At 57.7% G+C, this 24,431-nt stretch overlaps 2 protein-coding genes across 4 annotated transcripts in view; one reads left to right on the top strand and one right to left on the bottom strand.

Annotated features, from left to right (window-relative positions):
* STK32C (serine/threonine kinase 32C) overlaps positions 1–5,615 on the top strand; it is a 71,446-nt gene extending 65,831 nt beyond the window's left edge. For both annotated transcript variants that reach the window (XM_030951697.1, XM_030951696.1), the window contains 3 exons: positions 82–213; positions 831–898; positions 1,721–5,615. In XM_030951697.1, the coding sequence (XP_030807557.1) occupies positions 82–213; positions 831–898; positions 1,721–1,838 (318 nt within the window). In that variant the 3' untranslated portion in view covers positions 1,839–5,615. The remainder of the gene's footprint in view (positions 1–81; positions 214–830; positions 899–1,720) is intronic.
* A 3,469-nt stretch (positions 5,616–9,084) lies between these two features.
* Positions 9,085–22,998, bottom strand: DPYSL4 (dihydropyrimidinase like 4). Of its 2 annotated transcripts, none has more exons than XM_030950904.1 (14): positions 22,670–22,998; positions 20,324–20,412; positions 19,872–20,056; positions 18,718–18,882; positions 17,295–17,356; positions 17,123–17,203; positions 15,312–15,380; positions 15,011–15,131; positions 14,222–14,378; positions 13,860–14,001; positions 12,753–12,923; positions 11,896–12,075; positions 10,455–10,614; positions 9,085–9,896 (listed from the first exon to the last, which is right to left on the bottom strand). In XM_030950904.1, the coding sequence occupies exons 1-14, from the start codon at positions 22,988–22,990 to the stop codon at positions 9,805–9,807; spliced, it is 1,995 nt and encodes a 664-aa protein (XP_030806764.1). In that variant the 5' UTR covers positions 22,991–22,998; the 3' UTR covers positions 9,085–9,804. The 2 variants fall into 2 exon arrangements, with proteins under 2 accessions (XP_030806764.1, XP_030806763.1); XM_030950903.1 differs by lacking the exon at positions 22,670–22,998 and adding an exon at positions 22,222–22,308.
* Between the last annotated feature and the right edge of the window lie 1,433 nt (positions 22,999–24,431).

The raw sequence follows: 24,431 nt of genomic DNA, 5'->3' as shown, positions 1-24,431 counted from the left end.
CTGCGAGAGCAGGGCTTTGCTGAGGGAAGGGGTTCCTGGGTCTGTGCTGTGCCTCACCTGAGTGTGTGTGTGTCCTGGCAGAAGGGCCGCCTGCACTGCGACCCCACCTTCGAGCTGGAGGAGATGATTCTGGAGTCAAGGCCCCTGCACAAGAAGAAGAAGAGGCTCGCCAAGAACAAGTCAAGGGATAACAGCAAAGACAGCTCGCAGTCTGTATGTGCTCCCTGGGATAACATGCAGCTGGGAGAGGCTGGATCTGGGCGGGTGTTGCAGCTGTGACTGCCACACTGCGGGAGCCATGGGTTTGTTTTGATGAAAACATTTGCCCATGGAGTCATTTCAACAACCACGTGTCCTCTTTTGGAAGTTTGACCAAACTTGCACAGTAGTGGGTACTTTGGGAAGTGAGATGAGCAGCAGAGGTCTGGTGTGCTCAGCCTCTGTCCCTGCACAGTTCCAGGCTGGGCACAAGGCAGGTGTGCCTTGGCAGGGACTCCCACACGTGGGCTGTGTGCTGGGCTCTCCCCACTCTGCCTGAGCTTCCTTTGCACTCCCAAAATCCAGGACACATGGAGAAACGAGTTGTGTTTATGTCAGGAGCGGTGTGATCTGTGTTTTATGGAAAACTGCTGCTGTGGATGGCACCAGCCCTGGTGAAAGCCACATGGCAGCCAGCCCTGCTGCCTCCAGCTGCTGGGCTGAGGTTCAGGGGAGTGGGGGCTCCTGCCCACAGCTGGAGGCTCCTGCACACAGCTGCGAGTGCTGGGGGCTGCAGGCAGCAGTGAGATGCAAATGAGGCTGCTTATGCATGTTTTGTTTTTCTTCAATAGGAAAATGACTATCTCCAGGAATGCCTTGAAGCTATCCAGCAGGACTTTGTCATCTTCAACAGAGAGAAGTGAGTGTGTGGGGTGGTTTTTTATGGAAAAATACTCCTTTTTCTGACTTCCCTTAGGAATCAGTGCCAGTGCCTGACAGCCAGGAGCACCTTGCTGCCGGCTTAGCCCCAGGTGACTGGTGTCAGCAGAGGAGCTCAGGTCTGCCTGTGTATGAAAAATGGCTCTGGCCACAACGGGAGGCAAGATCAAGGATTATTAACTGCCATTAGATTAAATATGCTGTAGAGAGACTTCTGGGATTTAACATGTGTGTCTGACACTGCCTCCATTCCCCCGTGGCACCTCCTCACCCATCCTGCTTTCAGCAGATGATGTTTTGGGAAATGAAGGTGAGGAAGGTTGGACTCAATGATTGTGGAGATCTTTAACACGTAGAATAGATTCACAGGATCGTTCAGGTTGGAGAAGCCCCTGGTGGGAATCAGCAGGCAGTGAAGGTGCTGGATTAAAGCCGCTGCTTCCCCAGGGCTGGGGCTGTTGGGTCTGTAAGCAGAGCGTGAGGCAGGCTCTGTGCAGGAGGGGTTGGCAGGGGCCTGCCCGTGCTGTGGGTACTCATGGCCGAGGTCTGGGTGGGCTGAAGCCTTGCAGGCTGTTTTGGGGCATTTCAGAGCAGGTCAGTGTGGACTGCTGATACGCTGGGCTGTGTCATGACCTGTTTGTGAGCTCTGGGAGGACTCCATTCTCCGTGGCTCTGCTGCAGGCCCCTCTCGAGCAGGGAGTGGGCACAGGGGCCCAGACCCTGCCTGCTGCTGGGGGGTTTGCCTGGGGCACAGTTCTGTAACTCCTGTTCCTCTGTAACTCCTGTTCCTCCGCTCCCACAGGCTAAAGAAGAGCCAGGAGCAGCCCAGCGAGTCCGTGTCTGCCTCTGAGAGCACCGAGGAGGCCGAGGCCGAGCCCCTGCACATGTGCAGCTCCGTGTGCTCCTCGGGCAGCAGCTAGGCCGGGGCCAGGCCGCCCGCCCTCACCTGCCCTCAGGTGCGCCGAGCACCCGAGCCCGCCCTGCTGCCCTGGACAGCACCGGCAGCTGCCCTGAGAGCTGGAGCGAGCCAGATTGCCACAGGACTGCCCCAGCCATGGATGGCCAGCCCAGGAGCCAGATTCCCACAGGACTGCCCTGGTCATGGATGGCCAGCCCTGCACCATGGCTGCCTGTCGGGGGAAGATACGGCCTATGCAACTTGTCAGGGGAGGAGATCAACTTATTTAGTCTTTCTGTTTTAATGTCAGGTTGCTGATCTACACGTTTTTAATGCAGTGAGAGGACAGGGAACGAAGCCATGTCCTTGGGCCCCAAGAGGAGAGACACGGAGCAGGGAGGAAGGCCAAAGAGGTGGTGTGAGCTTGGCTTTGGCACTCCCTGTTCACAAATGCTGCTCTGGGGATGGGCAATCCCTGTGCAAAGCAGAGCAGCCCCGGGGCTCTCTGGGACCAGCTCCTGGGAGCCTCCAGCTGCTTGGGTCCTGCAGCACAAGGATGTCCCAGCACCTCCTTGTCCCTGTGTCACCTGTCAGTTCCTGTCCCGATTCAAGGCAAATAAATGTTTTGTGCGCACTCCATGGATTCTTCAGGGACTGGGTAATGGTTCAATGCGTATTTGAGATGCAGAATGCATTTAAAATGCTTTTTTCCTTGATGTAGCTGCTGCAGGCAGTGAGGAGCTGTGGGATGGGTTGGAGTGTCTGGCTCCATGTGCCCAGGCTCGGAGGACTCAGTTTATCACAGGCTGAGGTTTTGTTGGAGGCAGAGAGGGTGGCCTTGCAAGGCTGCTTGGTTATGAAAGGCAGGAATATTGTATTTCACGCTTCGATTTACTCTATTTTCAGTGTAAAGTACAAGTACTGTATATAATTTGCCAATACCTGTCTTAACTTCTTAATAAGACGGGAAATGTTCCCTTGCTCCAGCTGTGGGTGTTGCCTTTCTGGCTGCAGGGGCCTTCCCTGTGTAGGTTGTTGGCCCTGCTGCAGAGGGGTTTTGGTTGCTGTGAACCCGAGCCCTGCGGTGCCGCACGACTGCTCCAGCTGCGTGGTGGGACCACAGTCACCATCAGCCATCAGCAGCTGTTTGTGCCAGACGCTGGCAGGCTGCAGTGTTTGCATCCCTGCTGGGTGTTCCTAGTGCAGAAATGGATGGGAGATGTTTTTAGCAAATCAGATTCTGTCAGGACCAGATTTGCTGCGGTTTTTGTTTCCATGAACAAACCAGAAAGGCAGAATGGTACAAAATGATCTTCCACAGGCAAGGGCACGGCACGTGTGTCTCCCACAGTTTTATGTGGGAATCAGTGGCTGCCCTTGTGCAGAGATGTGTTTTCATGGAAGTCTTTAGGGCTGTGCAGGAGGAGGGGAGCTGCAGCTCTGTGTCCAGTTCCGTGGTTATTTTCAGGGCAGATGCTGTCAGGCCCAGGGTCCCTGGTGTCAGCCATGGGTCCTGCACAGCCCATGCCTCGTTAGGAGCTGTGTTAATGATGGCTCAGGGGCTGTGGCCAGTCATTGAGCGAGGGCTGAGATCACTGTGTCCTCCTGCTCCTTCTCCCAGCTACAGGAGGGCACCTCCCCTGGCTCTGATCCCAGGCTGTGCTGGGGAACCTGCCCTCTCTGCCCCCAGTAACTTCCAGTCTCTTTACAGGGTACCAGGGAGGCCTAGTTACCTTGTCTCACCTGTCAGAGCTCACCTTTGTGTGCAGGCTCGTGCTCTGGCCCCTTTGCTGTGCCGAGCAGCCCCTGCTCTCCACACGGGCAGCCTGCTCCTCCCCAGGGCTCTGTGCTCACCCTGTGTCTCCGTCCCACATCTCTCGGCTGGAACACCAGCCCTCTCCTGGCACAGCAGATCAGGCCCAAGCCATGCATTTATTCAGCAGTTATGAACTACAGGTGATTTACTCCAGCGCTGTGGGTAGGGTTTTACAGTGAATTCTGTTGCACTATTTAGGAACTTCCTGTAAATAACAGCAAAATTTTGGACTATTGGAATAACGAGGAGTGGTGCTGAGTTTTTGACCAAACCATCCCACAGACGAGTGATGAAGATACATCCTCTTCAGCCAGAAGCTGTCAGGCCAGGAGAGGGGTTGGCAGTTACAGGACGTGTGTAATTGATGTTTTCATCACCTTCCTTAGGACAAGAGACAAATGGGCCCTGCGGTGGAGGTGCTGTGTGTGAGGAGGAGCTGGCTTGCTTCTCAAACTGAGCCTTCTCAGCCCAAGCCCTCTCTCTGTCACTCACCTGTTCCCCTTGCAGCACTCCTCCAGGGCATTGTGCAAAACAGCTCAGCAGCACCTGGCACAAACCAGGAGTGCTTCTGGAGGATGCCAGGGAATGGCTCCTTCCCAGGGGAAACACTCTGGGTGGGCCCTGGCTGCCTGGGCAGCACCCCTGGGATCCAGCAGTGCATCCCCAGGGATGTGCTGGGGACGCTGTTGACCCTGAATCCCTGAGAACAGCACCAGGACACAGAGCTGTGGGGTCACTGTGCTGGCTGGGAGAGACACTGTGGACACAGCACTGAAGTGCTTGGCTTTGGTCATAAATAATATTTGGGCATAACCTCACCAGAGCCCATAGGGGACAAGGTTTCATTGCCACCTGTTTGCACTCAGTCCCTGGAGTAGAAATGGCACAAAAAGAGCAATGGGAAAAGGAACAAGTGATAGAAAGAGCACTGACGGCAGCTCAGCGTTATTGTCATTGTCAGAACCCCTGTGGGGGCTTTCAGTGCTCCTGCCCCCCGTGCCCCACTCTGGGCCCCTCTTGTGTCCCCTTGCTGTGTCCCTGTAACGAGCCAGGGCCAGCTGAGCCCAGCTCAGCCCTCTTGGCCCCACACATCTTTGTGGCTCCTGCCACGGTGTCCCACGTCGGCTCACCCCATCCACAATGCAGTCCTGGGGCTCTGATCCTCTCTGCTCCCTGTGCCACTCCCGCGGGTGTTCCCTGGCCCTGTCCCTGGCACAGGCTGGGCTGGGGATGGCTGTGGTGCCCGTGGGGGTGCCCTTGTTCTGGCTGAGCCCTGGCTGCTGCTGCTGCTGAGCAAACCTCACAGTGAAGTCATGACACAGCCCTGGTCCCACGTCCCAGCTTGGAAGGTGTCACTGACAGCTCTGGGCTGCACCTCCACTACAGCCAGAACACAGGAATTTTCTGTACATAAATATTTAAATACCTGTATTTTTTGTATGACAGATTTATACAGTGTGTGCCATTATCTGCTGTGAAAAGTCTACAGCACCTATAAATTATTCTCCTTTAATCACTTGCCATGAGATTGTTTTCTTATCTCTGTTGTGTTACAAAGTTTTGCAAAGTTGCATATTTTTAAGTGTTTGCATTGAATTCCACAGCCTTCACTGGGAATTTTGTGCATAAGACAAATGGCAGGTCAGGTCCTGATGTTTCTTCTGTTGCCAATTCTCTATTACTCCAGAGCTTGCCAAAAAGAGTCTTAGAGTAATAAAATAATAGCAAAATTACCAGTAATGTGGACTTGACCCTGGACTAAAATCCTGCTGCCTTGGGAGGGTATTTTTAAAAAATTATTTCAGTGCCGATATATGTAAATATATCTTTGTATTTTATGTTAATACATTCCCCTAATTTTCTTGCATGACAATTTTACCACATCACGGAATATTTAAGTTATGGCAAGGTTGTGTTTTTGCAGATACTGTCGGAAGCCATTGCACATGTGGAGTAATAAATGTGTATTTTTAACATTGCCAAGGACTTGGTGTCATTTCCAGGGTATTGATGCACAAAAGCGTCCAAACGCTGGAGTTCAGGAACCCAGGTGGGACCAGGGCTGGGGGACACTGCCAGCTAGCGCAGAGCTGGGTGGGATGGGAGCTGTGGGACCTCCAGCTCAGAAACTGGCACTGCAAGGGGAACAGCCGGCCCCAGGCGTTCCGTGTGCCCCTCTCGGTGCCAGCCAGGTGTGTGTTCCACGGGGAGCTGTACCTGCTCACCCTGGGGCTGCGGGCACTGTCCGTGCTGGCTGGGATCTCGGTGAGGACGGGAGCCCCAGGCACGGCCACTGGCCTGGGACAGCTGTGCCCACCCTGGCCCTGCTGCCAGCCGTGCTGGGGCACCAGGCTGGGCAGAGGGGCAGGGCACGGGGCAGGACCCCGACCTCGCTGCGGCACGGAGGGCACCGCAGCCGCGGCTCACAGGGGTTCGGTATTTCCCTACACAGCCGCGGATTGTGTATCTTAACCTCAATAAATGCATCCCTGGGAGTGTCAGGAGATCTGCGCTTTTCCTCTTTGATCCCCCTCAGTGCAGGGATGATTTATCTTGCTTGTACCGTGCTGCTCGCCGGTTGCAGCGCAGACACAGCTCCCAGAGATGCTGCTCACTTCAAAGGAGCAGTGCAGGCTGAACCAGTCAATGTCTGAGCCTGGACTCGTCCCTTCTGCACCCTCCTGGGTGTCCCCAGGGACCAAGGGCACCCGCTGAGCTGAGCTGTGCACTGCAGGGGGAAAGGTGAGGGTCACAGAGGGAGGGCAGGTTCCACACACAGGGAAATCTGAAATAAAAACCCCAAAACAACCCCTGAAATCCAGGGCAGGGGAAGCTGAGGGACTGAAACACCCACACCAGCTGGGAGAGCTCAGTGTCTGCCAGCCCTGTGCCATCACTACTGTGCCTACACCGTGGCAACTGCAATTTGCCAGGGACAAATGACCCTCACCAACCAGCTTTGTCTTTCTTACCCGCTGCAATTGATCCTGCTGCTGATCAGGGTGCTGGATGCGCGGGAAATCACAGAACCACAGAATTCCAGAGTGGTCTGCGTGAGAAGGGACATTAAAGCTTGTTCCACCCTGCCATGGGCAGGGACACCTTCCAGTGTCCCAGGTGCTCCAAGGCCAGCCTGGAGCAAGTGTGCAGCCTGGCTTTGGGCACTGCCAGGGATGCAGGGGTGGGCACAGCTGCTCCGGGCACCCTGTGCCAGGGCCTGACCCTGCCCTGAGGGACTGGGAAGCCACGCAAATAAAAATAAACAAAAAAGACACAGTGAGCATGGAAAGCCAGGGATAAACACAGGGATAGTTCAGCGCCTGCCTGCTCGTTTGCTCCCTAAGGAGCACTGCTGGCCTGAGGGAATTGGGGTCCATCCCTGAGGAGCACTGCTGTCCTGAGGGGATTGGGGTCCATCCCTGAGGAGCACTGCTGGCCTGAGGGGATTGGGGTCCATCCCTGAGGAGCACGGCTGTCCTGAGGGAATTGGGGTCCATCCCCAAGGAGCACTGCTGTCCTGAGGGGATTTGGGGTCCATCCCTAAGCAGCACTGCTGTCCTGAGGGAATTGGGGTCCATCCCCGAGGAGCACGGCTGGCCTGAGGGAATTGGGGTCCATCCCCGAGGAGCACGGCTGGCCTGAGGGAATTGGGGTCCATCCCTGAGGAGCACGGCTGTCCTGAGGGGATTGGGGTCCATCCCCAAGGAGCACGGCTGTCCTGAGGGGATTGGGGTCCATCCCCAAGGAGCACTGCTGGCCTGAGGGAATTGGGGTCCATCCCCGAGGAGCAGGGCTGTCCTGAGGGAACTGGGGTCCATCCCCGAGGAGCACTGCTGGCCTGAGGGAACTGGGGTCCATCCCTGAGGAGCACGGCTGTCCTGAGGGAATTGGGGGTCCATCTCTAAGGAGCACTGCTGTCCTGAGGGGATTGGGGTCCATCTCTGAGGAGCACTGCTGGCCTGAGGGATTTGGGGTCCATCCCTGAGGAGCACGGCTGTCCTGAGGGAATTTGGGGTCCATCCCCAAGGAGCACTGCTGCTCTGCAGGGAACTGGGGTCCATCCCCACAGCAGGCACACGCTGGGTTCCTGGCGCTCCTCCCTGCCTCTGCAGAGCCAGGGCTGCGCCGTCAGCCAAGGGCACGGAGCGTCTCGGCGGCGTCCCTGACCCAGAGCCTGCAGGAAAGCTGTCCAAAGGAATTAGGGGCAGACACCGTGCGGGTGCACGGGGGGGTTCCTGCCGGCTCAGCCTCTCCTGGCACCGGCGAGCTGCAGAGATGCTGCTGGCTCTGCTGCCTGCGCTGGGAGGAGCCTGGGGCAGCTGTGCCGGCGCCGACAGCTCCCTGACAGAGGGGAGAAACGCAAAGCCGCCCTCCCTAGCGGAACGGCTGGCACGGCTTGAGCCTTGGGCTGGCACAGGCACTGGGTGATGTGGGACAGGGAACAGGGACTCTGCTGGGTCCTCACTGGCACAGGGAGCCTGGCACGAACCAGGCCAGCTGTGGGAAAAGGGACATTGGCAGCACAGGGACCTCAGAACTTCCTTTGCCAAGTCTTTACACGCTGGGGTGTCCCTGTCGCCCCATGGATGTTGGGGTGGTGGGGAGGTCACTGCCATCAGACTGTGACTTCTATTTTTCCCATGCCTTATGGATTTCCCACTGCTGTAATTCTGGCTCTATTCAGGACAAAAAGAGATCATAGAATCATAGGTAGTTTCGGCTGGAAGGGACCTTAAAGCTCATCTCATTCCACCCCCTGCCATGGCAGGGGCACATTCCACTAGATGTTAATTGCCTTGGTGCAATTTCAGGGAAAATTAGAAAATCAACAAATGAAATAAATTAAATTAAATTTAAAATTAAATATAAAACATCCAAACAAATACATTCCCATGTGCTTAACACAGAAATTACTGCAGCATTAAGCAGTGAAATGTAGGTCATATCAGATAATCAAAAAACCCCCAGCAAAAAATTAAATCCCTCCCTGGTTTATATTTGTGGGTTCATTCCTAATTCATGGATTCATGTATCTGGAGCTGCCATGTGTGTGGTTCCAGCCCCCACCCACAAATCTGATCCCTGCTTGTGCCCCCTGCTCTGTTTCTCGTGCCTGGCTCAGACAGAGCTGGAGAGCCAAGGCTGGCAGTGCCAGGGAAATCAGCGTCTCATGGACATGCCACGGCATCTCACCAGCACCAGAACCGCTGCGGGCCGAGGGGAAGCCAGCCCCCACCCTCTGCAGCTGTGGGCTCATCTGCAAACCAAGGGAGCACGGCTGAGGAGAAGGGAGGGACTCTGCCCACACTGCCACCACCACGAGCCTGTCCCCCTCCAAGGGAGCACAGCGACCTGCAAGCCACAATGGGATGGTCCCAGCCTCACCCAGAAACACTCAAAGGAAGAAAACAACAAAATGGACTCGGGTGGATCAACCACTTCCACCACGTCGTGGTTTCCAACCAAGTTTATTCCAAGCAAGGAGCAGACAGAAACGGAAAGCCACTCCTGGAGGTACATGCATGGCTCTGCAGCCAGAGGTTCACTCTGTGTACACACCTTTAAATATAATACCTGGGCTAGAATAATCTTTATAAAAAAGTGTGTTGCACGCACCTGGCCTCCAAACAAGCCCCGGTATTGGGTATCGGACTCACGCTCAGTTCTTGAAAAACCGTATAAATGATCTTTAAAAAACAAGGCTGACAGAAGGACATCAGCCCACGGCATGGCCGGGTCCTGGAGGGCCAGCATCATTTTGCCCCAGGACACGGGGCTGCACTCACCCCTGAGGGGGACACAGTCTGGAGGTGGCTCTGGGGGCTCGGCCAGGGCGGAGGGCTCTGGCTGGAAACCACGGCAGTGCTCATCTGTTGTAAGTCCTTGGATGAGAGCGGGCAGTGGATGCTGCTGGAAAGGAGCGCGATCCAGCCGGGATGTGCCTTCATGCCCACGCGGGCCCCGCAGCCCTGGGGCCGGGCCGCATGCACAGGAGGGAAGGGCTTTCCTAGCAGCTAGCGAGGGAACACGCACAGAGAACCCAAGTGGGAGCGCTACCTCGGGGATCACTCTATTTCTACCTAGAGGGAAGGGCTGGCGCAGCTGGCGAGCTCGGGAGCAGCCCCCCGGCCCCGTCCTGGCAGGAGGCGGCGGGAGCGGCGCGGGGACGGCGTCAGGACAGCGAGGTGATGTTGGACCGGCCGCCCGGCGGGGCCATGATCTTCTGCGCCGTGCGCCGGGCAATGTGGTCATCTGCCTGGGAGCCTGCGGAGAGCAGAGACAGGGGCAGTCCCACTGCTGAAATGCCACAACCACAAAGCATTTCCTCAGGAAATACTAATAATTTCATTATATGCCATTCTGGACACTCTATGGGCATGGCACAGTTTGGAATGGCTGTATTTGCCTGAACTTAATTTTTCATTGTTTTTTTCTGGAAGATTTATAAGCGGCTTTCCTAGAAATAAATTCTGTATAAAAAAAATGTGGGGACTGGTCCCATTTATCAAACAATATGGGACCCGTGTGATCCAACCAGCTAAAAAACCATTATGGAAGTGGTTTTAGGGCAGAGCATTGGCTTTCCAAGCTCCTGACAGCTGCTGGGCAGCTTTCTGCAGCACAAATGATGCTGAATCACTGCCTGCCCTGGCTCCTGGGAACAGAGCCCCCGCCAGGCTTTGTGCATTGACATAAATACTGTGGAACACTCTAGAGCTTTCCGCGCTGCACTCGGTGCCTAGGCTGCAGCCACAGATGAGGTTTCTGGGGCTGAGCCCTGCGGGCAGTCCCCCCGCCCAGGCCCTCCCCGGCCCCACGTACCGGACAGGCTGAAGCCGGACTGGTGCAGGTTGCGCACGGGCGGCGCCGCAGCTTTGCCGGCGCAGGGTGCGACGCGCGGGGCCGCGGCCTTGACGCTGGCCGGCACCTCGTGCACCGGCCCGTCGTACATCCCCCGGGGCACGCCGTGCACCTCGGCCAGCTGCGGGGGAGCACAGCGTCAGCACGGGCCCGGGACAGCACTGCCAGCTGTGCCAGGGAGATCGGGCTGGGTACGGCAACATTCCTCCATGGAAAGGGCTGCCCAGCCCGGGCACAGCTGCCCGGTCCTGGCACAGCTGCCCGCCCTCGGCACAGCTGCTCAGTCCTGGCACAGCTGCCCAGTCTTGGCACAGCTGCCCAGCCTTGGCACAGCTGCCCGGCCCCAGCACAGCTGCCCGGTCCTGGCACAGCTGCCCAGTCTTGGCACACCTGCCCGGCCTCGGCAGAGATGCCCAGCCCTGGCACAGCTGCCCAGCCCCGGCACAGCTGCCCAGCCCTGGCACAGCTGCCCAGCCCTGGCACAGCTGCCCAGCCCTGGCACAGCTGCCCAGCCCCGGCACAGCTGCCCAGTCTTGGCACAGCTGCCCGGCCCCAGCACAGCTGCCTGGGGCAGTGCTGGAGTCCCCATCCCTGGAGGGATATCAAAACCTGTGAGGATGTGGCCCCTGGGGACATGGGGCAGTGGTGGCCTGGGCATTGCTGGGAGAATGATTGGAATTGATGGTCTAGAAAGGACTTTCAACCTGGCCGTGGACACCTCCAGGGATGGGGCATCTGCACCTTCTCTGGGTCCCATTCCCACCCTGCAGGGAGCTGGCACATCCCCATCCTGCCCTCCAGGCACCCCAGACACCCTGAGGCACACCAGAGTCTGGGCTCCTGCCTCTGCAATTAATTTGGGTTACTGATTCCTGCTCTGCCTTTCTGTAGGATGCAGAATTACAGTGTCTGCAACAGCACAGGGAAAAGGGAAGGAGGACAGAGCTGCTAAGAAGCTCTTTACATATTTGCATGTCTTTGTGTCTCTTTAAACAGCTGTGCCAACACAAAGGAGGATTTATCTTACTGTATTCCAGTACCTACAGGATGTACATCCCTTACCCTCCAAAGGCTGCAGAGCAGACACTGGGAATACAGCAACAGAAACTTCTCTAGCACAGGTAAGAGAGGAATTCCTCCCTCTACATCAATACAAAGTTTGCTAGAAGTCATATCTTTGCTTTGTAACATTGTAATAGGCTAATAAAACTGTCATTATTAGCTCTAATACTAAGAATTCTTGACTGAGGAGCCAGGCAGTTACATGACAGCACACAGAAAGAAACAGCATTGATAATAATGCTGCTGCTGTTGCAGGTTTGCCATCACAGCCGCTCCTATATACTACAGCTGAGAGATTGTGATCAAAACATGGGATTATGGCAAATAAAACTCTCCTTACCCTGTTTCTTGCCTTTATCCTTTTATAAACGAAGTCAGGGAATGTCTTCCTAGGGATGAAGCGACCTGAGCCCTGGGTGACACACAGATTTCCATCTTCCAGGACAACTCTTCCCTGACTTATGACCAAGGTTGGGACCCCGTGGCACTCAGTGCCTTCAAATATGTTGTACTCCACGTTCTGGAAAAAGCAAACCCTGATATTCAGTGCCTGCAGGATTCTAAGAGGAGGCCAACAGTGCTCCCCACTTTTGTACATTGCTTCTCATGCAGCATCAGCCAGAACTAACTAACGCCCCATATCTCAAATAACAAGATTCCAAGGTGCGGCAAACTGGAATGGAGAAAATAAACCTTAAAACGAATCATATTAAACTACAGCAATAGTTTAATACTTTTATTAAATTATATTTATATTATTTTATTATATTATTTACATATTCTTTATGGAATATTTAAATTTTGTATTGTATTAAGATTAATACCATTATATATTAAACTATAGCAATAGTTTAATACATATTAAACTGTAAATAATACACATTGCAATTTAGCAATAGTTCAATACTTCAGTTCAGCACCGACATTTTTCTAGTCCACAGCAAATACAATGACCTTAAGATTTCCTTACCAGATGCCAGCTGCCTTGGAGTGCTCACTCAGTACCAATCCCACCCTTTACAGCAATAAAAGGATATTTTCCTACTATTTTTAAAAGCAAATGCATGGTCCTTCATCAGTTTACCCACACAGAGAACTCCTCCTGTGCTGAATTATCTGATCTAGCTAAGGAGATGCACTGCTTTCCAGATCTGACTGTAAGACCAGCCCCAGAGAACGATTTAAAATGTCTTTTACCGAATGGTGGGTTTTTGCTGAGATGATTTTCGTAGCCTTGGGGTTCCAGAGCACCAGGTCAGCGTCTGAGCCCACAGCCACACGCCCCTTCCTGGGGTAGCAGTTGAAGATCTTGGCAGCGTTGGTGCTGGTCACTGCCACAAAATCGTTCTCATCCATCTTCCCGGGGACCTGGGAGGGGAAACATCCCAGGGGGACATGGGCTGGGGGCAGGGCTGTGCCCTGGCAGGAGCTGCTGCCCCCTCCCCTGTGCCCATGTGGGTGAGGGTCTGCTCTGCCACAGGGCTGGGGCTACAGGGGAGGGGGCTGTGAGGATGAGCCATGTCCCCGTGGGATAAAGGATATGAGAGACAGGTTTTGTTTTCCTTGGACTCCAAAGGTTGAGGTCTCTGAAACACAAGACCTTCACTGGTTGGCTCCAACTCCTGCACAGGCATCTCAGGATCACTGAAGAGGGCTGGGGACAGCCCAGTGAAGAAAGATGGGACCTGAACCTAACCAATGCTATTTCTTTACCATCTTCAATCATCATCTTACGAAAAGTTCTATTTCTCTTTGAGCAAAGCCCATCTAAGAGAGGTTTCAGGGTGGCTTGGCTCCCAGGCTCCTGCAGTCTGCACAGGGACATCTGCTCTGTGGGATGCAGGATGGAGCTCCCCAGGGACGCTGCTGGCAGGGATGTGTGCGCTGGGGTGACTGATCCCACCCTCGGATCACAGCCCTGCTGCCAGGCACACAGGTGACAGGGATCACCTGGGGCCTGGGGTCACCTGGCAGCTGGAAGCACGGCCATGGCCACGTCCCACGGGAGAGACACCCTGTCCCCATCCACCCCCCAGGCCCTGTGAGCACCAGGGGACAGGAGCACCCCATCACCCTCGGGAGAAAGTGCTGCAGACACTCCCTGGAGACAGAGCAGGAGCAGAGAGAGGGTGGTCCCTGCACAGCAGCCTTTGAAGACAGCGTGCAGGCATTTGTGTGTCTCAGTCTGTCGTCAGCAGCTCTCTGAAGCTGCAGAGAGTCTAGACAGTGTCGCTGCTGTGGCCTGTCTGCACTAACGAGGCTGTGACAGCCTGGAGCCCCGGCACAGCTCCCTGCAGCACCTACCACGCACTTCTCCCAGACGATGGCCATCCTCTCCTCGATGCCGTTGGTGCCCTCGGGGATCAGGGTGAAGTTGTCCTTGCCCACGGCCTTCTGCGCAGTGCTGAAGGTGCAGTGGGCACTGCCTGTGACCTGCAGGTCCCCGCTGGGGAAGGACAGGGCAGGGCTCAGGGAGGGGGCACTGACGGCCCCCCCAGGCCGGCACAGCCCCCCTTGCTGGGCAGCCCATGGGGGCTCCAGAGGCTCGCGGGCTCGGGCCCCACAGCGATGCCAGGGCTGTAAATGGCATTGGGTGGGCGTGGGCGGGATGCAGACGGGGCAGGGCAGGTGTGCCCAGCTGTGCCCAGCTGTGCCACGGGACCCACCTGGAGAGCAGAGTGCTGAGGTGATCGGGCGTGCTGGGGTCGGGGCTGACGGGCGGGGACGTGACGAAGGCGGCGGCTTTGGCCCAGTTTTTGCTCCAGTAGTGGGAGCCATCCGTGCCCAGGCTGGCCGTGATGGGCTCCCCGTACACCACAGCGCCTGCAGAGCGAGGGGCTGTCAGGGCAGCACGGCACAGACACGGCCCTGCCACAACCACTCACAGCAGCTCCACTCCTCCAGCACCGCCAGCGCCTCAGAGCCTCGCTGATCTTTTACATTATCCCAGGTGACTGGGAGACACTGTCAAAGCAAGCTCTGGATCCGTCTGTCCTCTCCTTACACCAGGCACACATTCCTACGAGCTGTCATGCCTTCCTTTAAACCAAACCTGAGTCTGTCTGGCAGCCATGGGCCGTGGGAAGCGGTGACTGTGCTCCCCCTTCCACCCTGCTCCCCACAGGATTGATCCCAGCCCTTCCCACTCCACCCCCAGCCACAATTTGGAGCTTGCTCCACATCTGTTTTTCATTCAGTTCACACCAAACGATCACAAGTGGATTATTCCCCGTTTCTCAGCTGCGTCTGCCTAGATGGAAGTGTCACAGCTTCCAACACATCCAATCCTCCCAAGCAATTAGCTCTGGCACAGCCTACCATGGAAACCAGCACGAGCCTCAGCGCCCTCAGTGTGGGGGAGCTCAGGGGATGAGGACTTCTCAGACCTCACAGTCAGAATGAGATTCCTGGCTGGATTCAGAGGTTCAGTGACTGCCTGTGCAGGCCAGTGTTACCTTTCCTCTTGGCCTGAGCCAGGACATCTGCAGCCCCCCTGCTCATGACCTTGGTGATGTAGAGGGGGCAGTTGGCCTGTCTGGCGATGGTGATGGCACGGAACACGGCCTCTGCCTCCACCTGTGGGCACAAGAACATGACACAGGGGTCCCACGACACAGGGGTCCCGTGACACAGGGATCCCACAACACAGGGGTCCCAGGACACAGGGGTCCCATGACACAGGGGTCCCATGACACAGGGGTCCCAGCCCCCCTGCATGGCGGGTCTGGAGCCTGGCACGAGGGCTGGTGGTGTTACCTCCTCGGGGCGGCTGAGGACGTGCCCCTCCGGGCCTGTAATCCCCAGCTCCAGCAGCCTCTTCTGCTCCTGGGGGTGAGGAGGAAGGACAGAGCAGTCAGTGATGGGCCCAGCCTGCTGGAGCACCGTGGGACACAGCACACCCTGTGCAGAGCCACCCGAGGGTCCGGGGACACTCCCCGGGACATCCCACTCCCAGGGCCACCTCCCAGAGACCTGTCCTGTGCTGCAGAAACGCTCCTGCACGGGAGCTGCTGTGCCCCAGCAGCACCTCTGGACCTTCCCACCCCTCAGACGGTTCTGGAGGAGGGGACTCACACCCAGGCTGCCCCAGCTACAGCAAAGAGAGAGGGATCCTACCACCTGAGCCTGCTGGAGCTGCTCAGGCGCCCCTGGAGGAGGCAGGGATGGGCCCAGGGATGTGGCTGTCACTGGGGTGCAGCCAGTGCCACCTCTCCCGAAGGTTCCTGTCCCTTTGCACCTCACCAAGCGGCACGGAGGAAAGGGAGCCCGCAGTGACAGACGCTGAGATGAGCTCTGGGATGTCCCAGGTCACTCAAGAGGGGCCTGAATGCAGATGCCCAGCACACAGCTCACCCTGTCCCTCGGCTGCTCTGCACCATGCAGCCGCGCAGGCAGCTGGCACTAAGGCAAGGATGTAATCCAACACCCCGGGCAGATCCCACGGGATCCTTTAGAGGCCCCTGCTCTCAGAGCGTGCCTATTTGTCTGTATTCTTGTCACAGATCTCCTCCAAGTTTGTCCCCAGGGCTCAAGTGTCACCGCGCTGGCAGCTGACAAACACTGCTGCAGCTATGAGCTGCCTGGCTCCACAGCCAGCTGAGGAACAGGTTTGCAGAGAAAATCCCAGGAGGTGGGAATTAGCCTTTATCCTGTTTGTTCAAATAAACCCATTGGAAGGATTGGATCTGGCTTTCAGTTCAGCCTTCCTCCCACACCAGACTGAGCGCTGGCGTGACCGTGAGCCTGAGGAACTGCCCGTCTAACTCCACCTTGTGTATCTGACCCAGGCTGGAGCCAAGGCTGTCTTTTCTACAGGTAAAATAAGGAAAAATAAGGCCCATGAGCAGAGGCTGTGACACCAAGGAATTCCCAAGTGCTGATGGTGGAATTAAATACTGCCCATGTCACGGACATTACTGCCAAAGCCTCCTGATTTTTTCAACTAATCCAAACTCCTAAACACAACAGATAACAGGATAAAGCATCACTTAAGGCAGCCAGTCATCCCTTAGCAACCCCCAAAGTGCTTTTTGAGAACCCAAGCACCCACATGTGAAGATCCATGAGGACATTGATGATTCCACAGGACACCCTGATGCTGCTGCACATTCCTCTGCCTGCACCTGCTGCTACACAGGGTCCTGTTCCCTCCAAGGCTTTGGGGCTCCAGCTCCCCGGGCAGGGACAGGGACAGGGACAGGGATAGGAGCAGAGACAGGGACAGGGACAGGGACAGGGGCAGGGACGCAGGGGCAGGGGCAGGGACAGGGACAGGGACAGGGACAGGGGCAGGGACAGGGGCAGGGACAGGGACAGGGGCAGGGGCAGGGACAGGGACAGGGACAGGGACAGGGACAGGGGCAGGGGCAGGGGCAGGGGCAGGGACAGGGACAGGGGCAGGGACAGGGACAGGGACAGGGACAGGGACAGGGGCAGGGACAGGGGCAGGGACAGGGACAGGGACAGGGACAGGGGCAGGGACAGGGACAGGGGCAGGGGCAGGGACAGGGGCAGGGGCAGGGGTTCTCCCCCCCAGGGCCCTGCTCAGCCCCGGGTCCCAGTGGTACCTCCTCGATGATGTCCCCGTTCTCCGCGTGCACCTGGGCGATGGCCCCCAGGTCCCGGACGGTGCAGAAGATCTCGTACATCTGCCGAGACACAGCGGGGCCAGCTCAGCCCTGCCACCTCCCACCTGGCTCAGAGCGAGGCCCTGGCTTCCCCTGCGCTCCAGTGTCCTACCTGGCCATCGGTGCACTGCAGCTTGTCCTTGTAAGCCATGAACACCAGGAAGGAGTTCACACCTTGAGAAAAGAAAATGACATGTGTGGCTTTGTCCCTTTGTCACTGCCCTGGTGTGGGCTGGGCAGGGGTGGTTGGACCAGGGAGTTGTGCTGGAGAGGGTTACACTGGAAGCAAAGCAAAGCCAAGAGCTGATGTGGGAAATGTCCCCACTGACCCCAAAGCTCAGGAGTTGTGAAAGACAATTAACCCCTACTTTATGGTGTACTTGAACCAAAAAAATGAAACCCCTTGTGGTCCGTGTTTGGGGTTAGACACCCTCTCCGACTCTCCAAATGCACACTCAGCTGCCTCACTCCCAGGCTGGGTTTCCTCCATTTATAGCTTATTCTCAAATTTGGGACAAGGCATGGAGAGACGGGACCCAGGGAATGGCTCCCAGTGCCAGAGGGCAGGGATGGATGGGAGATTGGGAACTGGGAATTGTTCCCTGGCAGGGTGGGCAGCCCTGGCACAGGTGCCCAGAGCAGCTGGGGCTGCCCCTGGATCCCTGGCAGTGCCCAAGGCCAGGCTGGACACTGGTGCTGGGAGCACCTGGGACAGTGGGAGGTGTCCCTGCCATGGTAGGGAATGGGATCAGGTCCTTTCCAATGCAAACCATTCCATGGTTCTATGAATTGCTGCTGTATTTTGTATGGATAGAGGCAATAAGCAATACCAAACCATGATCAAATTACAGCTGTATTTCATATGTGTTCCAAGGAACAGCTCCATTACTTCAGCCACTCTGCATTTTAATAGGAAATTCACTGTGAATTTCTATGGTAATTGGCCAATTAAACCCTTGCTTGCAAGACTACAAATTACACCGAAGACATTTAGCTCTGCATTAGCATATCTGAAGGAAAGTGTAGTTCCAAACACGGCAATAGGTATTAATGAATGCACGACTCCCTGCCGCGTGGTCTACTTTCCTGCCTTCCAGTGAGCCATGTGCCACGGACACCTCGGGATGCACAGGAGCTACAGGCACAACGGAACCACTGTGGAATGCTTAAAGCTGAGTTCCCTTCTCTACACCCTGTCTTGGAGGTTTTTCTTTACCTGTTTTTTTCTGTACATCAGACAGCCCATGTCAGGGTGTCCAGCCCTACTCCTTCAGCTTCCAAAATCCCTTTCCATGACCAGGCTGCCCAAAGGTGAGGGCACAGACCCAGATGTCATGGCAGGAACCTGGTGCCCGTGTCCCCATCCACAGCTCTCTCCTGGAGGGCCAAGGACAGGGAGGTGCCAGCTCCATGGGCAGGAGCGCGGCTGCCTGCGTGTGCCCCTGCAGCGCCGGGTGCCTGGGGACAGCAGGGCTGCCACGGCCACCCCGGGACCCCGCAGTGACCCTAAACCCACGGGGTCCCTCTGCCCTTACCCTTGTCCTTGACCAGGGCCTCCAGCTCCTCCCGGAGGCTCTCGTGCCAGCGCGGGATGTCCATGCTCAGGCCGTAGTCGCAGCAGGCCTGGCTGTCGGCGCGCTCGCGCCACTGCTCGTAGGCGGCCAGGAGGCTGCTCCCCGCGTCCGGGCACACGTGGTCAACTGCGGGGACACGCGGGTCAGGGACAGGACAGGGTCAGGGACAGGACAGGGACAGGGTCAGGACAGGGACAGGGCCAGGGCCAGGGCCAGGGCCAGGGACACGCCAGGCACCGCACCCTGGAGACACACCTGCTGCTGCTGCTGCTGCTGCAGGGACACGCGGGTCAGGGACAGGGACAGGGACAGGGACACGCCGGGCACTGCGCCCCGGCCACACAGCTGCTGCTGCTGCAGGGACAGCAGGTCAGGGTCAGGGACAGGTACAGGGACACACCGGGCACTGCGCCATGGCCACACAGCTGGACATGGCAGCGCCAGCTCACTCACAGCACTGCTGAGGCACGGGGGGCACAGAGCTCCCAAACGAAGTGATACAAGCACAACAAGCAAACCCCAGGAATGGCCTTGTCATGTTTCTCAGCCAGCACAGCACTGTGCTGGTGACCATTCTGTCCTGGGGCAGCTGCCATGGGCAGCCCCCACTGCCCATCACTTCCCTCTGCTCTGCTCCTGTTCCCTCCAGCACTGGCCATGGGCTCGCTGGGGAGCTGTGCCAGGACTGGTGAGATTGGTCCTGCAGTCACACACTGCAGTGGTTCTTGGGAATGGAATAGGAACACAACAGAGAGCAACATTATTTTACATTAACACAAAAATGGAGCCTGTGCATAAAGCTGGGAAACTCAAAAATGCCCCACACTTGCAGAGCTGTTAAAAACATACTAAAAGGTGTTTAAAGTGTTCTTCTGTCTTGCTCTCTGATGAGGTGAGGCAGGAGCAGACAGATACTTTTAATATAGGTGTGTATTTTTCATATTTATGTGCAGCAAGGGAAGGAGGTTCTGCACAGTACACAACACCTTCAATTAGCTCTGTGGTGTTTGGATCTGCCCAGCAGAAACGGACATCTCTGAGCTACGAAGGTAAACAAACGTCCCCGCAGCGACTCCAGGCCCGGTGTGCTCTGCTGGAAAGCAGCAGCCCCTTACTGATCATGGTGGTGCCTCCTGCCAGCGCTGCCCTGGTGCCCTGGAAGAAGCCGTCGGCCGAGCTCATGCCCATGGTGGGTGCCTGCAGCCGCGTGTGCACGTCGATCCCGCCCGGAACCACCAGCTGCCCGTGGGCATCGATGGTCCTGGTGCCGCCGGGAACGATCAGGTGCTCTCCGATCTGTCTGCGAAGGAAACCAACAGCTCCTCTTAACTGGCAACACCTTTGAAGTGAGGATGCCAAAACCACCTCTGTTGCTCCTCCCCCGGCTGCCAGGGCTCTGCGAGTCTTTACAGCTGCAGCTACACCAGTGTAGCTCTTTCCTGACACTACTCTAAAATGCTGCCTTTATTTTTGTAAAGAAAAAATGATGGGAAGGAACCTTGTTCAAATCCCAAGGCACTGTATCATTCTAAGAAATTACATTAGCAAATATAAATTTTTAACTTACTTTATTAAGCCATCCTCCATATAAATGTCTGCATAAAATGACTGATCATCGTTGACAATTTTTCCTCCTTTGATTAGAATGTGGTCACCCTAATGGGAAAAAAAAATCCACAGTTTTTTATTAATGATTTTTTTGTTTGGATTCCCCTTTACTCCTTCCAAGCTTTAAGTAAATCTAGGTTTAGTATTGTCCCTGCAATCACTCAAGCTCAGTGACTATCCAGACTATTCTACAACTACATTTACAAGGGGAACCATATGAAATTGTTGTTTGGAGGAGCCCAGCACCCTGAAGGGTGGCAGGAGCCAGGGGTGCATCGCTGAGCCTGGCAGCCCTGGGCACCCCCAGCTCCAAGGGCTGAGCCAGCCGTGCTCCTGCCTCAGCTCCAGGCTTCCAGTGCATCTCATTAACCTGGTAATTTATTGCCATTCATTCGTTTTCACAGTCTCGGCTGAGGCAGATAAAGCCTCGAGGACTTGCTTCACTTCAAAGCCAGACACTGGCACAGTTTTCAGATTTGCAGAGTCTTCACCCAGAATCTTTAACTAGAAAATTTAGGAAGCAGCAGCACTGATGTCTATATGGAGCTGCAGCCTAATTTCAGAGGATTCCTTTCCTGCTGTCTGGTGTTGCTTGAAAAATTATTTCCAGTGCTGAAATGGGCAACACAAAGAGCACGGCCTGGGCACAAAACAGCCAAGGGACGCCTGAGCACGTGGCAGCACAGCCTGGAGATGCTGCACCACAAAGAGCCGGGTCCGGAGGCAAAACTGCCTAGAAACATTTTGGAGCTTGGTTAAAAGAGCATCGCTGGCATATAAAGGGAAAACTAAAGAATTGCATTACTTTTCTTTATAATAGTCAAAGATTTATTGTCTTTATTGTTTCCCCTTGTCCCATAACATCAATCAAAAGAAGCCTCAGTGCTGCTGCCCCATGGGAGAGCCTGACGGCCCCTCCCCTTGTGGGGCCCATCTTCACCACATCCCCATCCTTACCCCATCCTCATTCTGTCCTAGCTCTCATCCTGACCCCATCACCATCCTTACCCCATCCTCATCCTCATCCTCACCCCATCCCCATCCTCACTCTGTCCTCTCCCTCATCCTGACCCCATCCCCATCCTCACTCTGTCCTCTCCCTCATCCTGACTCTATAACCATCCTTACCCCGTCCTCACCCTCATCCTGACCCCGTGCCCACCCCGGCGGCAGCGCCCCACACCCGGGATCCGCTCCCGCATCCCAGTAACGGGGCTGATCCCTGGCTCCCGCACCCACCGGGCTCTTCCCAAGGGAGTTCTGCCACGAGCCAGCAAGAGGAGAAAAAACAAAACACAAGGCATCGCAATCGAGGGATTTGTCCCGGTTCCTGCCGGGAAGCGCCGGGAGGAGGGAATCCCCTCCCACGCAGCGCGGCCGGCGCCGGGGGAGCCGCGGGGGGACCCCGGGCTGCCGGGGAGGCAGAGCACGGCTGCGGGACGCTCTCACACTGCCGAGCCCATCCCGCGATGAGAGCGTGCCCGGAGCACATCTCCGGCCCCCGCGCGGAGCCCGCCCGCCTTTGTCCCCCCGGGGCGGCCCCGGGACAAAGCGCCGGGACCGCCGGGCTCCGGCCGGGCCGCGCAACAAAGGAGCGGAGCGGAGCGGGCGGGCTGCGAGGGGCGGACAGGGCAGGGGCTCGGCCCCGCGGCACCGGCTCCGCCGGCAACGGCCCCGCCGGCAACGGCCCCGCCGGCAACGGCCCCGCCGGGCGCTCACCCCGGGGCGGGCAGGCGCCCCCCGGCTGTGCGAGACCGCCCGCCCCGCTCCACCTCGGCCGCCCCCCGGCCCGGCCCGGCCCGGCTCGCAGCCCCCGCAGCCCCGCAGCCCTCGCCCCGCGGGGAGGGGAGCCCTCACCGTGCCGCGGCTCCCGCTCCTCCTGCCCGGCTGCGACATCGCCGCCGCCTCCGCCGCGTGTGTGCGGGGCTGCCGCGCGTGCCCGCGCCCGCCGCCGCGCGCCCCCGCCTGCGTGCGCGCCCCCGCCCGGCCCGCCGCGCGCCCGGCCGCGGACAGAGCCGGTCCGGCGGGGCCGAGCGGGGCCGAGCGGGGCCGGCAGCGGCGGGGCGCTCGCAGCCGTGCCCCCCGAGGGACAGGCGGCCGCTCGGCGCCCCGCCCCGTGCCCTGCTCAAACCCGCGCCGCGGGATGCGCCAGCGCCCGCTCCCGGAGCGAGCTCCGCGGGACCGGACGGGACCGGACGGGGCGGAATGGGACAGGACGGCAGGAGGACAGCCGGACGGGTCCCCGCTCGCCCTCCGCCGCGGTCTCGGCCAGGCCCCGGCCCCTGTCCCGGCGCAGTCCCGTTACCTGCCGGCAGCCGTCGGGCAGCGCAGCCGGAGCTCTCGGGGGCAGCGCGGCCGCGGCGGGGCCGGGGTCGGGGCCGGGGTCGGGGCCGGGGTCAGGGCTCGGTCCCGCGTCGGGGCTCGGTCCCGGCTGCGTGTCGCGGCGGTGCCCCCCGACGGGTGTTGCTGTTCCGGAGGCAGCGAGCGAGGCGAAGTTCAGCGTCTTGTTGTCGAAGGCGTCCTCCACGCTGCAGAACATCCCGCCGCGCTTCTGCCGCGGCCGCGGGCTGCCCGCGCCCAGCCCCGCAAAGCAGGCGGGCAGAGCCTCCTCCTGCCGCCCCGCCATGCGCCCGGCGCCCTGCGCTCCCCCTGCGCTCCCGCAGCCGCTCGCCCTGGCGCGGAGAGCCCAGCGCCGCGTTAAGAGCCGCCCAAGGACCCCCGCCCCGCCCGGTGCCCATCCACCCGTGCCCGGCCCCGCGAACGACCGCGGGGTGACATCTCCAGCGGCGTCTGTGATGGCAGAGACAGCGCGGGGTTGGCTGCGCGGCGATCGGGTGAACGCCCCCCCCGAGCCCTCCCGGGCATCTCCCGGTCCCCCACTCGGCCGGTGACACAGCCCAGCTCCCCCATCCCCTCCAACCCAAACCAGTTCATCTGATTTGAAGGTTTAAAACAGATCTTTTTAATTAAAATTGACAAGAATTTATGTATTTTACAAAGGAATAGAAAGTCTCTCGATATATATCATAGGAATCACAATACAAAAATATCTGTAAAATTCTCTAGTCGATCTCTCCAGCCCCTGTGTTTGGGCGTCGGTTGCTGTCACAGCACTGAACCCAGCGTTCTGTATTTTGGATATGATTCTGGAGTAGGATTAGAGGACACGGGTCACGGCACGCCAGCCAGTGCACCAAAAAACTCCATCTTCTCTGTGTTACGTTTTGCATAAGTTTACAACAGTCCCTTTTTATAAACTGTACAGCACATCATACAGGGTTTAATACACATATTCACACGGCGATTTCCTGAGTCGAAGCTAAATCTCTTCCTGTGCACGCTGCCGGCGAGGGGCACAGGGGTGCGAAGGAGCCGGCGTCGGTCCAGGGGCATTTTCTCCTCCTGGTCAGGAATTTTGTCCACAAGCCACGTAAGGCACTCAAGGAATCACTGAAGGCTACAGATATAGAGCAGAATACTGGAAATAACAGCCACATCCTCCAGCAGCCGGAGCAAGCAGTCCGCGCCTGGCACACACACAGCAGCGGGTTTGGGGCGGGGGCGGCCCGCGGCACCCCTGCTCCGGCTGCTGCCCCCGCCGCGGGCACCGAGGGGCCGCGGGAACGCCCCGGGCCGGGGCACTGCCCCAGCGCCGCCGCGGGGCTTGGAGACGCTGTTCGCAAGGGATGCACGGGGCCAGAGTGAGGAGGGAGCAGCCGAGACCCGACACGGCTCAGCCCTGCTCCGGGCTACCACAAACCTCCTCACACAGAGCCCAGCCCTGCTCCGGGCTACCAAAAACCTCCTGACACAGAGCCCAGCCCTGCTCCGGGCTACCAAAAACCTCCTGACACAGAGACCAGCCCGGCTCCGGGCTACCAAAAACCTCCTGACACAGAGACCAGCCCGGCTCCGGGCTACCACAAACCTCCTCACACAGAGCCCAGCCCTGCTCCGGGCTACCAAAAACCTCCTGACACAGAGCCCAGCCCGGCTCCGGGCTACCAAAACCTCCTGACACAGAGCCCAGCCCTGCTCCGGGCTACCAACAAACCTCCTGACACAGA

This window comes from Camarhynchus parvulus, chromosome 6 (genome assembly GCF_901933205.1).
Source record: "Camarhynchus parvulus chromosome 6, STF_HiC, whole genome shotgun sequence".
In the NCBI taxonomy this organism is placed as follows: domain Eukaryota; kingdom Metazoa; phylum Chordata; class Aves; order Passeriformes; family Thraupidae; genus Camarhynchus; species Camarhynchus parvulus.
This window is presented reverse-complemented; position numbering and strand designations above follow the sequence as displayed.